This window comes from Balaenoptera musculus, chromosome 1 (assembly GCF_009873245.2).
Source record: "Balaenoptera musculus isolate JJ_BM4_2016_0621 chromosome 1, mBalMus1.pri.v3, whole genome shotgun sequence".
Taxonomy (NCBI): domain Eukaryota; kingdom Metazoa; phylum Chordata; class Mammalia; order Artiodactyla; family Balaenopteridae; genus Balaenoptera; species Balaenoptera musculus.
Window position 1 is genome coordinate 22,018,008 of NC_045785.1, and position 18,925 is coordinate 22,036,932.

Here is an 18,925-nt window from a genome sequence, read left to right on the forward strand (position 1 = left end):
ACTGATCACAGTGTGACACTTTGTAGGCTTCGGAGTCGGAATTAATCTGCATTCAAACTCAAATGACTAACAAGAACATGATTACAAACCCATTAGTAATCTGAGAGAAATTCAAACTGAAAATAAGTTTTTACTTTACACTTACCAGCAGTTTGAAAGTTGGACATCAAGTGTGGGTGAAGATTTGGGGAAATAGAAACTCTCATGTAATTATGGGTGGGAGTATAGCCTGGTGCAACCATTCCAGAAGAGATTTGGCAGCTCTTCACCCAGTTGAGTATGAGTGTAGCCTGGGACCTAGCACTGTCACCCCTGGGTATACATTCGGGGAAATTCTTACACTGGTCCATAGGGGAATATCTGGAAGGCTCTCCTCACAGCATCATTTGTAGAAAAGGGAGTTGAAGGCAATCTAAGTGTCCATTGCCAGGGGAATAGGTAAGTAAAATGTAGATGCACATGATGGAGGACAAGACAGATGTTTACATCAATGAACCAGATGTATACACTTCAACATGGTTACATCGTAAAAGCAATGCTGAGTGGGAAAAAAAATGAGACACAGAATGAGGTCCATAGCCCAATTTACGTAAATCATGCCTTTTATGTAAATTTTAAATGAATATGCATGAAAAATAACACTACATTTTCCAAGGATACATAAAAGTCAAAGATATGTATTGAACGTGCTAGAGCTACCACGGAGGATGGGACTGGAGAATGGTGATGAAGGAAAATAACATGCATTCAGATGGAAAAATGGATGAGAGAAGCATCTTGCAAAACGGAGGTTAAAAAAAGGATCTATGCATCTCAGTTCTACCAAGTTATTGCTATGTGACCTTGGATAAGTCATTTCCCTCCTTGATACTTGTTTTTCTTATCTGGAAAATAGGAAGATATGAGCCTTCACATCCTATGTCATGAAGGATGTCTGCAGAGGAAGTCAATGTGATAGAATGGAAAGTGCATAGCCCTTGGACATGACCCACCTGATTGCTGTGTGGCCTTGGGGAAGCACTTCACTCTCTCAGCTTCTGTTTTAAATGAGGTGGTCTCAGGCCTCACTGAGAAGGGGACATTTGAGAAAGGTCTTGAAGGCGAGGGAGTGAGTTGTAGGGATATCTGGGGGGAAAAGTAATTCAGGCAGAGGAAAGAGTCAGTTCCAACCATAGGTAAGGACACGACGTTCCTTTCACAGTGCCTGCCACACGGTCTGTGCCCAGCAGCTGTTCACTATTCACTCACCCCCTTCCCCTCCTCTTGCAGAAATGTCAGGATCCAGGTGACCTTCTAGCTTCAGTGACAATGACACTCTGGCTTCGGAAGTTCTTTGTAACACTGCGTTCACATATACCATCCACTGCAGGAGTGCCCTCTCTAACTGACCACAGGAGCCTCAGCCCGGAAAAAAGTCATTGCTGCTGGGGCTTTGGCCTGCATGGGGAGCACAGGAGCCCTCAGACAGCAAGGCGGAGCCTTCACCAACTGCTCTTCCCCTCAAGAGACCCCCACCCCAGCACACATCAAAGCTAAGACAGTACCTAGAGGGGCTTGAGTGAGGGTACAGTCAAACAGGGAGAGGAAAGAAGGGAAGGGACCCATATTTACTGAGGCAGATCTGGGTTTGAATATTATTCTGCTGCTTACTGGCTCATGTACGCTTACAAATCACTGAAGCCCTCTAAGCCTCAATTCCCCCATCTGTAAAATGAGCATGAAAAATATTTCTGTACGGTAGTTGTGAGGACTCAGTGAGATAAGATTTGTGAAAGTGGCAAGCAAATATCTGGGGCTCACCAAAAAGTAGGCCCTTTCTTTCTGTACCAAGTACCTGGGAGGTATCCACTGCCTTATTCAGTCAGCTCAGGTCCTTATTTATTTTATTCATTTCTGTGGGGATTGAATCACCTAACTTTCATGGAGGGTGTGAGGTTACAGTGAGGCAGTAGATAAAAACTGTGGTTAGGGCTTCCCTGGTGGCGCAGTGGTTGAGAATCTGCCTGCCAATGCAGGGGACACGGGTTCGAGCCCTGGTCTGGGAAGATCCCACATGCTGCAGGGCAATTATGCCCATGAGCCACAACTACTGAGCCTGCGCATCTGGAGCCTGTGCTCCGCAATAAGAGAGGCCGCGATAGTGAGAGGCCCGCGCACCGCGATGAAGAGTGGCCCCCGCTTGCCGCAACTAGAGAAAGCCCTAGCACAGAAACGAAGACCCAGCACAGCCAAAACTAAATAAATAAATAAAATTTAAAAAAAAAAAAAAAAAAAAAAAAAAAAAAAAAAAAAAAAACTGTGGTTAGCATAGTTACTGGACCAAAACAGGTACTCCATAAGTATTTGTTGGATACCTAGATGGACAGGTGGATGGATGGATGGATGGATGGATGGATGGATGGATGGATGGATGGATGGATAGATGACTGGGTAGATGCGAGGATGGCTTGCTGATAGGATATCCGGGAAAACATGATTTGTATTACAGAAATACCAAGTCTGCACAAAAACCAAGTGTTTTAACAAGAGGGTTTTATTATATCTGTTTGTGGCCTCAGGTCTTAAGCACAGATATAGCATAGATGAGTAAAAATAGGCATAAATGTGCCTAGTTCTAGTCAGCTGTGACCTACACTTACCACTCTTGTGTCTATGATTCATCTGGATGAGGTAAGGGGCCAGGTCTTGCCTGAGCCAATGTTCTCTAAGTGAGATCACTGGTCGTTCCCTGGGGTCAAGGCTGAGATCAGGGGAAAACACAGGGTGAGGACTTCGTGATGTCCAACATGGGTTCAAAATCCTGACTGGTGATGTTTCATTAAAAGAATTATAACTTAGCTTTTCCGGTAATCCTGTCACCGTTGCAAGAAGGGAGAGACACAAGTGCATTCCACGCTATGTAACTTCTGCAATCACATGGCCCCTCTGAGCCCCATGTTCCTCTTAGTAAGATGAAGGAATTGGACCCTACCAGCTTCAAAATGTTCCGATCCTCTGAAAATCCCTGACATCTTTTTTAAAATATGGATGTAGAACTCCGGAAAAATATATATTAAATTTCTTCCTTGTCTGTCTGTAGAGAGTCTTCTTAAACCCTTTCACAATAAGTGCATGTATATGTCAATGTGTGCTTATGCTACACCCTGGGGAAGCAGGAAGCTTTGGAGATAGACAGCTCATTTCTAGGCGTCATGTGAGAAATGTGGATACACTGATGATTATGATTCAGTTCCTGCAACTATACTTTGATTAAAACAATAAAAGATTCAGTTCCTGCCCCCAGGGTAGGAAAGAATACATTGAAATGGATAAACTTCAGTAGTTATTAAAGTATAAAAAAGTTGCACCCTCCCAGACCTAAAATGCTGCTAGGTCAATTAACCTGTCTGGAGGAATTCAGGAAGGCTGCCTGGAAGAGGTGTTCTGGGCTAGGTCAAAAAGAAGAGAAAGCATCTGAGAAGGTCACAACCAGGCAGAGGTCACAGGGGGAGTAAAGGTGGTTGTATCCAGAGTGGTGAGGCAATCATCAGAGCCGTAGCATGAGCTACAACCTAAAATACTCCGCCACCTCCCCTGGGCCTGGATGGGACTGAGACCCTGACTTGTGTGTTGGGGCAACATTCTGAGAGAAGCAAGGGGGCAATCACAAGATACCAACTCGGAACTGCCTGTCTCTTTATTGAGCACTAACTGAATGCAGACCCCGTGCACTTTATATACATAACAGCCATGTTTCCTAAAGTGTGCTGTGCAACTTGTGGGGCATATGAGGTGACTGTAGACAGGACACCAAGAACATTTTGATTTTCTTTTTTTTCTTTTTTTTTTAAATAAATTTATTTATTTTATTTTATTTATTTATTTTTGGCTGCGTTGGGTCTTCGTTGCTGCGCGTGGGCTTTCTCTAGTTGTGGCCAGCGGGGGCTACTCTTTGTTGCAGTGTGCGGGCTTCTCATTGCAGTGGCTTCTCTTGTTGCGGAGCACAGGCTCTAGGCGTGCAGGCTTCAGTAGTCGTGGCTCGCGGGTTCAGTAGTTGTGGCACGCGGGCTCTAGAGCGCAGGCTCAGTAGTTGTGACGCATGGGCTTAGTTGCTCTGCGGCATGTGGGATCTTCCCGGACCAGGGCTCGAACCCGTGTCCCCTGCATTGGCAAGCGGATTCTTAACCACTGTGCCACCAGGGAAGTCCCTTGATTTTAATATTTATGTTTTGTGTTTATGTTTACCTTCTATGTGTGGCAGGTGGCATTTGTTTTCATTTACAATTTAGTTCTAAAGCATCCTTTTAAACAGGTGAAAGTTTTAAAAAGTGACTCAATTTAGAGAAATATATTTCTTGAGTAAACATACAGATGGTACATGGATATTGCAAAATTTACGAGGGGAGTACACAAACGGCTGGAATTCAAGAAACACTGTGCTTTAGCATACAAGCATTTATCTCATTCAGAACTCTTTTGGTTGCAAGTAATAGATAATCACTCAAATCAGCTTAAGCAAAATAAGAAAATGTATCTTAACAGGGAATCTCACAAGGACCCAAAGGAAGCAGCGCAGATGTTGAGCTTCGAGACGGGCTGGGCCTGGAGGAAGGGAGCCAGCAGGCCCCTGGAAGCACTGCCCCTCCTCTCTCCAGGCCCCTGTGGTCCTCCCTGGTCTCTGCTTTGCTCTGCACATCTCTGTCTTCTCTCTGAGCAGAGCCGTTTTCTCTACTACATTCATGCAGGTGCCTCCCTCAACCCTGGCCCGCTGGCCACACACACACACACACACACACACACATACACACACACACACACACACACACACACAGCTCCAGAGTTTAAATGTGTTCCAGTAAGTGGCCTGCAGAGCCCGAAAGAGCATCCCTGAATCTTGCTACTTATTCCCAAGCGAGAACCTGACTGGCCCCACCAGAGCCAGACGCTCACCTCTCATCCCTTCAGCTCCTATCGGAGGGTTAGGGGGGAACAAATTCTCAGAAGACGGGAGAATCTGGGATGAGCAGTCAGCCTGACCAAGAGGTTTCTGCTCCTCATAACTCTATGAGGCCGGAAATTCAGTTCACAGGCCCTGGGCAGGAAGTGACAAAGCCACAGCTTGAACCTGGGTCTGTGTGACACCGAAGTTCAAGTCCGCTGCACTATCCACCTAGTCACCACCTGCTAAGTCCAGCCCACAGCTGCCATCCCAGACCCAAGCAGGTCTCTGGCCCATTGGGAGGCATTTATCAAAATCAGCCCAGTATGCGGGAAACGAGGATCCCAGCTTTGTGGGGTCACTGGCTGGAAGGGAAGATGATTTCTGGAAACCAGGGAAGGCTCCTCCAAGCCCCTGGGTCTGAGGCTGTCAGGTTCACACTGCAGGTGCTCAGGGTGCGAGAGGAGGCTCAGGCATCTAGAACTCCTCGAGAGAAGTTTTCACCTCTCTTCTGCACCCAGAGCTCAAAGTGCCTGCCTGCCCTTGGGATTCTAGTTGCTCTTCTCAGCTCGTGGCAGCTACGTCAGAGGGGCCTCGCAGAAGGTGAGGTGGGGAGCGGAGCTGACGGGCTCCTTCCGCTCTGGAGGCCTTCCTGCAGGCACTTCTCAGCCTAACCGTCCTTTCCCACGGAAGTCTCTGGGCATCACAGTGGCCTGGAGGGCCCCAATTCGGCTTTGAGGGGACTTTGCCCACCCATAGTGGGTGGCTGTCCTGCAGGAGTTTCTTCATCGGGGTCCCTTGTTGAGACAGAAAGTGGATGTGGGTGTTGTGTCTCTCCCGCTGCCCCAGAGCTGCCCCAGGCCTGAGGTGAGGCCTGTGCGGAAACACACATCTGTCCCAGGAGACAGGCTCCCCATCCTAGCTTTCGGTCTCTGCATGTTTTATCTTCTCTGCTCACCACTCAGTACAGGTTGTTGCATGACTCGGGAGAAGGTTCCACCAAGCCACTTCCCCTAAGAAGTGTCACAAAGACCTTGTGCCTTTAGGTAGAGACTGGGTGGCACCATCCTAGCTCAGAAGTCTGTCCCAAAGACGGTGCCACACGGCGAGGGAAGCATCCCTTTTCCAAAACCCCTTCTCTGACTTTTTAGTGATAAAGGGAGTGGTTGCCCAAAACTTTAGGACTTACGCATTTGGGACTGCTGTCCTGCTAGGGTGAATGGGGTGGCTCAGTGTGAACCCCCAAGGACCGCCCCAGCCCTGACACTCTTTCCAGAACTATCAGACTCAGGCACTCAGGATGAGGTTACCAACCAAGGTTATTATGGCATGTGCCCAAAGGTGGCTGAAAGGGCTCATTCAAGTTCTGGATTTCCCAGCAGTCTGGCTCTGCCAGTATCGACACGTTGGTGAGGTAACCTCCATACCTAATGGGCCACCACTGCCCAGGGAGGAGGTGCCAGGGCCACATCAGACACCCCTTCCTCCCCCAGGTCACTCCATGATGTCCATGGAGGATAGGCCTCTGGGTTCCAACAATCCGGGACTAATCTTTGAGGGAATTGACAGGGACATGTTTGAGCGGCATGACCACTTCGGTGCCTGTCTCCATGGTGGTCCGGGAGCATTTCCGGCTGCTGCGCATACTGTAGAACTTCTCCGTGAGGTGCTTACGGAACTTCTTGGTGAGGAAGCAGTAGATGATGGGGTCTAAGACACAGTTGGTACTAAGGAGGCAGAGAGTGACCTGATGTGCATCATTAATAGCCTGGTGGAAGTTGCTGTTCTGGAAGCCCAGCTCAGCCAGGGTCCAGGGCAGCTGTACAATGTGGTGGGGCACAAAGCAGATGATGAACACAGCCAGGACCGTGCAGACCATCCAGAGTGCCCGGCACTTGACCTCCGCACTGCGCTGCATCTGCACCGGCTGTGTGAGCAGCGTGACGATGATGACCAGGTTGCAAACGAGGATGATGAGGAAGACGAGGAAGAAGCTGAACACGAGGAAGACGTGTATGATGAGGACCGGGATGCTGCCCTTCTTGTAGTGCTCAAAGCAGCGTGTGACGTTGCCCGAGCCAGTCTTGTTGGGCACTGTGTTGGTGGAGTCCAGGATGAAGAAGTAGGATGCAGCGGCCACAATGGCCACCCAGATGATCAGGGACAAAAGGATGCCACGCTTGCGGGTGGTGACCTGAACGGTCTTGATGGGCTGTGTTACAGCCTGGAAGCGGTTATAAGTGATGACGGCCAAAAAGGCCACTGAGCAGTAGGTGTTAATGAAGAAGAAGCAGCCAGCCAGGTTGCACAGGAATTCAGGAAGAATCCAGTTGCCCTCGTTGTAGTAGTAGATGATCCACAGGGGCAGGGTGACCAGGAAGAGCAGGTCAGCCATGGTGAGGTTCACCATGAAGATCTTTATCTCATTGAATTTCTTGGAAGGGTACAGGCGGGCAAAGACCCACAGCACATAGCTGTTGGCGAGGACCCCCAACACAAAGATGATGCTGTAAAAAATTGGGAAGAGGGTGTATCGGAACTCAGAATCCACACGAGAGGAATCATTTGCCTCCATCACTGTGGGCTGGAATGGGCAGCTGGTCATAGGATCCTACCTGTGCCTGGAAGACCACACAGAAATTCTGGTTAATGAAGGGCTAACAAGGGACTATCTTATTTACTCAGTTCCAAGACTCCCATTTTGCACATTTTAAACACTCTAAAGTTGATGGCGTTTTCCAATTAATTGGCAATTTTTTTCTTCCTACATAAAATAATGGTGTGTTTTTTAAATGAATGGCCTCTGACAGTCAATAAAATCAGTGGCAATTCAGTTTCTTTTCTCTTGTTCCATTTAAAAATATACTTTTTTGGGCTTCCCTGGTGGCGCAGTGGTTGGGAGTCTGCCTGCCAATGCAGGGGACATGGGTTCGAGCCCTGGTCTGGGAAGATCCCACATGCCGCGGAGCAACTAAGCCCGTGAGCCACAACTACTGAGCCTGCGCGTCTGGAGCCTGTGCTCCGCAACGGGAAAGGCCGCGACAGTGAGAGGCCCGCGCACCGCGATGAAGAGTGGTCCCCGCTCGCCACAACTGGAGAAAGCCCTCGCACAGAAACGAAGACCCAACACAGCCATAAATAAATAAATAAATAAATTTATAAAAAAAAAATATATATATATATACTTTTTTATTCTCTAGCTTGTTTTGACTTAGAGTTTTAGATAATCTATTCCTGGTGATGAAACAGATGGAAATTTAAATTTTTAAAAAAATTTAAATTCTACGGTTTTTAATTTCTGACAAAACTTGAATATTTTTCTATTGATGAAATTTGAGATAAAAATTTTGATGGTAAAATGTCTTATGTTAAAAAATAATTCACGTGCTCATACGAAATCTAGAAAATACACAGATGTATATTAGAGTCACCCAGAGAATGAAATAGTAGCTATATATTAGAAAGGATGAGTTAGATCTGATTGCACTGCCATGTAAAGTTGTCCCTGGATAATATTGTTAAGTAAAACAAAACAAAACAAAAAAGTTGGTATGACCCCGTTATATACTTGTATATGATATAGAAAATGATCTAGAAGGATACCCCTCAAAGCGATGACAGTGGTGAAACCTCTGGGAAGGTGAGGTGGGCTTGGTTGGAAGTATAATTACTTTACATTTTTTTTTGTTTGTTTAAACTTTTTAGGAGTGTGCATTGCTTTAGTAATTTAAAATTTTTAAGTATAATTTTAAAAGAAAAATATATAGTGGAGAAGCCCAATAGACAATACTTTAACCAAGTAAACAAGAGTAGCATCATCATTAGTAAGACATGTCAACATCATGTACCCCTGGTACGATGTACTGACAAGGACACAACACTACTTCTGTGGTATTCTTGCCAAAAATGCATAATCTCAATTTAGCCATGAGAAAACATCAGACAAAGCCAAATTGTGCAACATTCTACAAAATGACTGATCAATAGTGTCAAGGTCATGAAAGACAAGGAAAGACTGAGGAACTATCATAGATCAGAGGATATAAAGGAGACATAGGACAACTAAGTGCAAAGTAGGATCCTGGATTGTACCCGGGAACAGAAATATTGTTAGGGGAAAACGGGTGAAGTTCAAATAAGGTCTATAATTTAGATAATACTGTATCCATGTTCATTTCCTGGTTTTGATCATTGTACTATGGTTTTATAAATTGAGAATGTTGGGTGAAGGGCATATAATGAACTCTTTGTACTATCTTGCAACTTTTTTGAAGGCCTAAAATTATTTCAAAACAAAAAGGTGTTTGTTTGTTTTAAGTATGGTTGACCCTTGAACAACACAGGTTTGAACTGTGTGGGTCCACTTATACATGGATTTTTTTTTTGATTAATACAATACAATACAATTAATATAATACAGTACAAAAATACAATACTACACGACCCATGGTTGGATGAATCCACAGATATGGAACCCCACAGAAGGAGAGCCAACTGTAAAGTTATAAGCAGATTTTCAACTGCAGGGAGGGTGGCGCCCCTAATTCCTGTGTTGTTCAAGATTCAACTGTACATGAAAGAAGATTAAAAGTAGCCATAATCGCACTACCCAAAGTCTGGTTCATTTTCAACAGTTCTTTGTCCCCATCCACTGTCCAGAAAAACCAGTTCCTCCCTCCTCTCTTGTCCCTCCCACTATGTTGCCATCACGTGAGCCTGGAAGCCCCTCTTATGTTTGTGTTGCAGCTGAGGGGGATGGGATGGCAAGAGACTTGGGATTAAGCAAGGCCCAAGGCTCATCACATATCATAGTAGAGTGAAAAGAGCAGGGAATAGGCAGTGAGAAGCAAGGAAGACAATTAACACTTAAGAGCACCTCTTTTGGAGCCAGGCACCCTGCTCAGTGCTTCCACACGCATTACCTCCTTTGAGTCTCGCACAAGCCCTTTGAGATAGGACGTAAGATCCCCATTTTACAGAATAGGAAATGGAGTATAGAGTGGTTATGTGACTTGTCCAAGGTCACACAGCATTAAGGGATTGAGCCAAGATCTCAAATCTAGCTCTGTCTTCATTTGTTCATTCATACATTCAATCAAAAATATTTCTGAACACCAGCTGCGTGTCAGGCTCACTGCCAAACACAAGAGAGGCAGGGTGAACATGACCGACAGGACCCTGCCCTCAGGGAACTTAGAGTCTCGTGGGGGCGATAGACAAAAACAGTGTAAACAAACATAGCTGCTATACGAAGAAAATAGGGTGCTGACATGGAGGAGAAAACAGAGATCTACTTTTTTTAATATAAATTTATTTATTTATTTATTATTTATTTTTGGCTGCATTGGGTCTTTGTTGCTGCACACGGGCTTTCTCTAGTTGTGGCGAGCGAGGGCTACTCTTCGTTGCAGTGAGCGGGCTTCTCATTGCGGTGGCTTCTCTTGCTGTGGAGTACGGGCTCTAGGCACGTGGGCTTCAGTAGTTGCAGCACATGGGCTCGGTGATTGTGGCTCACGGGCTCTCGAGCGCAGGCTCAGTAGTTGTGGCGCATGGGCTTAGTTGCTTTGTGGCATGTGGGATCTTCCCCCACCAGGGATCAAACCCGTGTACCCTGCATTGGCAGGCGGATTCTTAACCACTGCGCCACCAGGGAAGTCCCAAGATATCTACTTTGAAAGGAGGTGACATTTCCATTGAGGCCTGAAAGAAGAGCCTAGGAAGAGAGTTCCAGGCAGAGGGATCTGCATGAGTCTAGCACTGGGGCAGGAAAGAGATTGGTAGGTTCCAGGAACTGGAAAAAAGGCCACCTGATGGCCCTTGCCCTGACCTCTGGCTGCCACTCCACCCTCATCTCATGCCACCTTCTCACCAGGCTCCAGCCAAAATGGACTTCCCAGGTGGGTCTTCAAACCCACCCAGAACTCTCCTGCTTCAGCCTGTACACATAGCCATGCCACTGCCTTGAACATGCTTCCCTATCCACACCCCACTGCCACCTGGCCAACTCCAACTCATGTTTCAGACCTTAGCTGAATTTCACTTCTTCAGGGAGGTCTTCAGTGACCTCCAGGTCAGGTCAGGTCCCATCTCAAAGCTCCCGGTACTTCTTCTTAAATCTTAGCACAATTGTAATCGTATTCATGTTTGTATGATTGTTTCACACTCTCCCACGTGACTGTGAGCACCGGCAGATCAAGGACCTTGTCTGCCTAATCAGCACTATTCCCAGCACCATGAATCGATAAATAAAAGGAATGGGTAATAAGCCTTGTTAATTACACCCACCCCTTAGGGAGCCCCAGAGCAGTGGAAACACTTGAAGAAGTCTATAGATACTTACAGGTGAGTTTAAAGAAACCACTGGCTGTAATTAGAATTTTTCTCTTGATTGAGAAAAATTTTGTTCTTTGTTCTATTTAGTATATGGTGGTGGTTTGTCTATGTTAATTAAATAAATGTAGGTTCCATTATTCCAAGAAATCATTGCGATTCCTTTAAAAACAAAAAACTCACCCTCAAGTCGCACTGTGAATTACATAGTTGATTTGAATTACATACTTTTATTCTGCTTCCTCAGCAGCAAATTGCTAGCTTCTACTCAGCTGGGATCTTTTCTACTCCTAAAGGTGACCCTGCCATCTGATCCCAAAGGTGTAAGATAATAACCCTCAAAGGGTGGTCCATGTAAACGAGGGATGAGAGAGGAGGTCTATCTCTGAAAATTTTCAGGGAATCCATGAGGTCAAAATGATCATCATAATAATACCAAGACATTATTTGTCTTTTTCACTGAGTTGACTGACATTTGCGCTGACAGTACAAAAGGGTGAGCAAAACTGCTGGCTCCTTAGCACCAATCAAGGCAGGGACACCAAACTACCATAGGAGTCATATCCTTCACAGCTATGCATTCAGTGTAAAAAAATTAAAAAAGAAAAAGCCAATTTCACTTTATTTTTTAATTTTTTTTACAAATTTTTAAATTCTTATTTATTTTTGGCTGCATTAGGTCTTTGTTGCTGGACACAGGCTTTCTCTAGTTGTGGCAAGTGGGGGCTACTCTTCGTTGCAGTGAGCGGGCTTCTCATTGTGGTGGCTTCTCTTGTTGTGGAGCACGGGCTCTAGGCACGTGGGCTTCAGTAGTTGTGGCTCGAGGGCTCTTCCCGGACCAGGGCTCGAACCCGTGTTCCCTGCATTGGCAGGCGGATTCTTAACCACTGCACCACCAGGGAAGCCCAGTACACATCTTTTTAATAATCTGTGTATCGGAATGGGAAATACACATGAAACATCTCTGCTGCAAACTGGAGTAGAGTGGTTGTCTTCAGAAAAAGAACCAATGACATTGTTTGAGTTGTGAGCTGAGCTGTTTTTTGGATCATCATTATCACTTGAAAAAATGACTGGCAAACTATGGCTTTTCAGAGACTTGGGTATCTGGCAGACTTTTTCCCAAAAAGTCACTATATAAAGTGATCCTGTCACTTCAAGGAAAACCAATGATGGGATTTTGCTGCCATGATTAAAATTTGAACTTTCAAGAAAAGATCAAAATTTTTGGAAAATCTGTATCTGCCAGCATGAGCTTGACAGCTTTCCAATATCAAAGAATTTTCTGATGAGATTGGTAGTGATATTAATTAATACAATTTTTTGATATCTTATAATGAAAGGTCAATATCTGGAAGACCTGTATATCGCAGTGAACCAATATTTTTCAAATGAGGAAAGTATGATGTTTCAAAATTACATAGAGGTAAAAGATTCAAAGGGCAAGATAGACCAATACATTGCCTTGTTCACGGATGACAAAAAGTTTGTTGATGTGATTCAGTATACATTGCAACTAACTTTTAAGAAACTACCATTTGTGGAGTTCTGATGTAGAATCAAAGAAGAGTATCACCAATTATTTGAAAAACCCATTAAAATATTCCTCCCTTTACAAATACACATACATCTGTGTGAGGGCAGATTTTCTTCATATACTTTAACCAAAACAACATATCACAATAGACTGAGTGTGGAAGTGAATATGAGAATCCAGCTGTCTTCTATTAAACCCAACATTATAGAGATTGGCAAAAAAAAAATGTAAATCAATGTTACTCTTCTCCCTAAATTGCTTATGTTTTGAAAACTTTAGTTATTTTCCACTAAAAACATTATTTATGTTAACATGAAATGAGTTTATTATTGGGTTTTACATTTAAAAACAAAAATTTTTAGAATGTCTTAGTTTTAATTTTGAAGAGGGTAAATATTGGTAGATATACCCATGTAAACAAAAGTTCTCTGGGGCCCTCAATAATTTTTAAGAATATAAAGAGATCCTGAGACCAGAAAATTTGAAAATCAATGCTCCACAATCTCAGTTCACCACCCCGCCCCGTCCCCCCATTTCCTTTGAGCCTAAGACGCCCATTCATCTGGGACTGGCCTTGTTTCTTTTTCCTGCTGGACCCTCGTGCCTTGCCTTATGGGACCCTGTTCCTGGGGCCTGAGAGGCGGGGGTGGGAAGCAGCCCACAGCTGGGAGGTGTGTGGTGCTCACCTGGGTCTTTGAGGAAGTCACATCCCTATCCACCCCCAACACCCTATCCCCACCCCTAAGTAAGTCCTGTCCTCTTCTTGGGTTTAGGCTCCAGCACAGTGGAGTAGGGACAACTGTCCTCCAGAAACTATCCTTCTCCAGGCAAAGGACTCCACTCAGGACATCCTCCTGGGCCCTGCCCCTTATACCACCCCTGCCCAGGCCTGTTGAGAAAGTCTTCCCATGAGGATCAGGATTTGAATAAGGCTCACAAGGTGCTCACCTGGGTGCAAAATTTAAGGGAGCGCCAAAACCCTCAGTAATCAAGGTAAATAATATTTGGATCATTTGAAGATCATTTGCAATCATTTGAAGAATCAAAATCAGTATTACTGATGCTTCCTTTTGCCCCAGGCTCTAATACGGCCCTGCCTGGCACTATTATGATCCTGTCTTCATTTAAACTTTTGGTATTTTGTTCATCATGGATTTTGGGGGGTTTGGGGGTTTTTTTTGGTATTAATTGACTTTTTTTTTAAAAAATAGTCTCACCATGTGAATGGGGCACACACAGAATAGCCCAGCTCACCCATTCAGTCACTCATTCATGCCTTCACTGGACAAGCTCACTGCTGCCAGCCTGGGCAGAGTCCTGAGACCTCTGAGAACAGACCTCGTCTTTGTCCTTCAGTGGCTCATAGGCCATTTCTCAAGAGAGAGATTCAGAAATAGATAGGTGCTAAGTGTTAGGATGGTGGAGGTTCTAGATGTCAGGGTCATTCTGAGCGGTGCCCGTGACCCAGACTTGACGGTCAGGAACGACTCCTGCTTATGCTGAAGGAAGACAAGGAGTTAGCCAGATGCAGCTGGGAGAGAGGAAGACGTCTGGAAGAACAGGAGAGGATGTGCCTTGTTCTCAGGGAACTTGAGAAGTTTGGTTTGGCTAAAACTTAAAAGGTGGGTGGGGTGGTGGTGAGGAGAGACAGGACCTACAAAGCAAGCATCAGTCAACTGAAGTAGAGTCTTGCATACTAGGCTAAAGGAGTTTGTATTTGATTCTGCTGGAAATGGGGAGTCATTGGAGGATGTGGAGTTTCAGGTTTATGGAATATGACTTTGACGTTGTGTACAGAATGAATTGGAGGGGCCTCAGGTCAGAGGCAGGGAGATAACAAAGAGATAACTGCAACTGTCCAGAGCACCAAAGGGAAGCTTGGAACATGGCAGAGTGGATGGAAATGGATGGCTGTGAGAATGATTTGGGAGATGGAATGGACAGAACTTACAGATGCATGGGATAGTGGTTGAGAGAAAGGGAGGAGACACGGATGGCCAGGTTTTCTGGCCCAGATGACTGGAGCTGGGTGGTGTCTGTCTTCACAGAGATGAAACAGAGGAGGAAGAGTGTGGGGCGTAGAGGATGAACTTCGTGGGGGCCATATCACAGATGGAGTGCCTGAGAAACACCCAGGAGGATCCAGGGTTACACCCTGAAGAGCCCAACATTAAAAGAGAATGGACTTCCCTGGCAATCCAATTGTTAAGACTCTGCGCTTCCCTTTCGATAAAATTCAACACCCATTTATGATAAAAACCCTCCAGAAAGTAGGCATAGAGGGAACCTACCTCAACATAATAAAGGCCAAATATGACAAACCCACAGCCAACATCATTCTCAATGGTGAAAAACTGAAACCATTTCCTCTAAGATCAGGAAGAAGACAAGGATGTCCACTCTCACCACTATTATTCAACATAGTTTTGGAAGTCCTAGCCATGGCAATCAGAGAAGAAAAAGAAATAAAAGGAATCCAAATCAGAAAAGAAGAAGTAAAACTGTCACTGTTTGCAGATGACATGATACTATACATAGAGACTCCTAAAGATGCCACCAGAAAATTACTAAAGCTAATCAATGAATTTGGTAAAGTAGCAGGATACAAAATTAATGCACAGAAGTCTCTTGCATTCCTATACACTAATGATGAAAAATCTGAAAGAGAAATTAAGGAAACACTTCCATTTACCACTGCAACAAAAAGAATAAAATACCTAGGAATAAACTTACCTAAGGAGACAAAAGGCCTGTATGCAGAAAACTATAAGACACTGATGAAAGAAATTAAAGATGATACCAACAGATGGAGAGATATACCGTGTTCTTGGATTGGAAGAATCAACATTGTGAAAATGACTATACTCCCCAAAGCAATCTACAGATTCAATGCAATCCCTATCAAACTACCAATGGCATTTTTCACAGAACTAGAACAAAGTATTTCACAATTTGTATGGAAGCACAAAAGACCCCGAATAGCCAAAACAATCTTGAGAAAGAAAAACGGAGCTGGAGGAATCAGGCTCCCTGACTTCAGACTATACTACAAAGCTACAGTAATCAAGACAATATGGTACTGGCACAAAAACAGAAATATAGATCAATGGAACAGGATAGAAAGCCCAGAGATAAGCCCACGCACATATGGTCACCTTATTTTTGATAAAGGAGGCAAGAATATACAATGGAGAAAAGACAGCCTCTTCAATAAGTAGTGCTGGGAAAACTGGACAGCTGCATGTAAAAGAGTGAAATTAGAACACTCCCTAACACCATACACAAAAATAAACTCAAAATGGATTAAAGACCTAAATGTAAGGCCAGACACTATAAAACTCTTAGAGGAAAACATAGGCAGAACATTCTATGACATAAATCACAGCAAGATCCTTCTTGACCCACCTCCTAGAGAAATGGAAATAAAAACAAAAATAAACAAATGGGACCTAATGAAACTTAAAAGCTTTTGCACAGCAAAGGAAACCATAAGCAAGATGAAAAGACAACCCTCAGAATGGGAGAAAATATTTGCAAATGAAGCAACTGACAACGGGTTAATCTCCAAAATTTACAGGCAGCTCATGCAGCTCAATATCAAAAAAACAAACAACCCAATCCAAAAATGGGCAGAAGACCTAAATAGACATTTCTCCAAAGAAGATATACAGATTGCCAACAAACACGTGAAAGGATGCTCAACATCACTAATCATTAGAGAAATGCAAACCAAAACACAATGAGGTATCACCTCACACCAGTCAGAATGGCCATCATCAAAAAATCTACAAACAATAAATGTTGGAGAGGGTGTGGAGAAAAGGGAACCCTCTTGCACTGTTGGTGGGAATGTAAATTGATACAGCCACTATGGAGAACAGTATGGAGGTTCCTTAAAAATCTAAAAATAGAACTACCATACAACCCAGCAATCCCACTACTGGGCATATATCCTGAGAAAACCATAATTCAAAAAGAGTCATGTCCCACAATGTTCACTGCAGGTAGGAACAGGATGGTCAAGATGTAGGAGGAGGACCAGGGGACCACCACGCAAGACCCGACAGAGGAAAGTTTCAAGAGTGTGGCAGCAAGTGGCCAACGGTGTGAAAAGCCTCAGCGAGATCCAGCACAATGAAGACAGGAAAGCAAACATTGCACAGGGCCACTCAGAAATCTATCTCCCTGATCAGATGGACATAGTTTCCTAAGCATGCGTTCAGGAGTGAATGAGAGGCAAGGAAGTGAAAATGTCAAATTCTCGTTCGAGAAGCTGAGTTAAGCAAATAAAGGCTGTGTGTGGACCTTTGTGTGTATCTTTTTTTTTTTTTTTTTATAAATTTATTTATTTTTGGCTGTGTTGGGTCTTCGTTTCTGTGCGAGGGCTTTCTCTAGTTGTGGCAAGCGGGGGCCACTCTTCATCGCGGTGCGCGGGCCTCTCACTGTCGCGGCCTCTCCCGTTGCGGAGCACAGGCTCCAGACGCGCAGGCTCAGTAGTTGTGGCTCACGGGCCTAGCCGCTCCGCGGCATGTGGGATCTTCCCGGACCGGGGCAAGAACCCGTGTTCCCTGCATTGGCAGGCGGATTCCCAACCACCGCGCCACCAGGGAAGCCCCCCTTTGTGTGTATCTTGATTTAAACAAACTAACTGTAAAAAATATATATATACATTTCTTAGACAACTGGGAGAACTCAAACACAAAGTATTAGATGGAATTAAGAAATCGATGCTGGGAATTCCCTGGCAGTCCAGTGATTAGGACTCGGCACTGGTCGGGGAACAAAGATCCCGCAAGCTGCAAGGCACAGCCAGAAAAAAAAGAAAAGAAATTGATGCTAATTTTGTGAGGCTGTGATCGTGATATACTGGTTATACACTTTTAGATTTTTAATTTCTTATCTATTATACACACATACTGAAGAATTTATAGGTAGGATTACACAATATGTCAGTTTTGCTTTAAAATATTCCAGGAAAAACATGCCGGTGTGCTAATCTCAAGTGAGAAGCAGCTTCCCAGGAACCCAACCTGCGACAATGTGTACTCAGGTCCGTCCTAACCCAGAGCCTCCCCAGTCCACACAGCCCTCACAGGAGGCCCAGCAGAGGTAGGCCTCTTCCTTTCAGATACAGGACCAGAATCAGTGTGGACGTCTTGGGCGGAACCCCTGCCTTTGCCAGTAGCCTCGTCCTTGGCGCCTCCAATACCCACCACCCAGGCCCTTCCTACTTCTGCTGCCTTCTCTCCAGTCACAGGTCCCCAGGTGACTCCCACTCCCTTGGCCCTCATCCCAAACATAATGCCCAGATGTCCCTTTGCATCAATAGAACCCTTGAAATCACCCAAAATGTAACCAGCCTAGTCTCTTCTGGGTCTGGGGGCTCATACATCCACACCTTCATTCATGCTCCCCTCCCTCTCTCTGCCCAGCTGACTACTGATCATCCTTTAAGGCTGCTCAGGCCTCCTTTCCTCCAGGTAGTTTTTCTTAAGCCTCTCCGACTCTTTCACATCCTGCCTCTCCCCCAAGACCTGGTTAAGTGCCCATCCCCTGGGCTCCCAAAGCTCACTGAAATTGCCTGTGTGTGTCCTCCTGCCACTAGGCCTTAGCTTCTTGAGGAATGAGACCATGTCCATTCATTCACCTGACACCCTGCTGAGTGCCCGGCACTGTGTTGGGGACACTGCAGGAATAAAACAGGCAAGATTCTGGCCCTTGAGGAGCTTATAGTCTAGTCATGGAAAACAGACAAAAATAAGTACAGAGATAAATGAACAAGGTAATTTCAAATTGTGATGAATTCAATAAAAGAAATAAAAATAGTGACATGATGAAGATTGGATAGAGGGCTACTTAAAATAGAGTGACCAGGGAAGGCTTCTCAGAGGAGGTGACATATAAATGAAACTAGAGGCAGATCTACCATGAAGCCAAGGAATTAAGCTTTAAGACCCCTTCCTAGGCCTTGTTTCTAACTATATATTTATAATTTGGTATCTCTTAAAGAGGGGCCCACATATTGTATAAGCTTCAGAGTCCTACAAAACCTGTGTCTTCCCCTGGCTAAAATCTAAAGAGTGAGAAGGAATAAGTCAAGCAAAAATCTAGAAGAAGCATATTCCAGGCAAAGGGTATCA

At 44.8% G+C, this 18,925-nt stretch overlaps 1 protein-coding gene across 2 annotated transcripts in view; it reads right to left on the bottom strand.

Moving 5' to 3' along the window:
- Positions 1-4,312: 4,312 nt before the first annotated feature.
- The window catches only part of PTAFR (platelet activating factor receptor), a 38,868-nt gene continuing 24,255 nt past the window's right edge, over positions 4,313-18,925 (bottom strand). For both annotated transcript variants that reach the window (XM_036842395.1, XM_036842306.1), the window contains exon 2: positions 4,313-7,539. In XM_036842395.1, the coding sequence (XP_036698290.1) occupies positions 6,465-7,523 (1,059 nt within the window). In that variant the 5' untranslated portion in view covers positions 7,524-7,539 and the 3' untranslated portion in view covers positions 4,313-6,464. The remainder of the gene's footprint in view (positions 7,540-18,925) is intronic.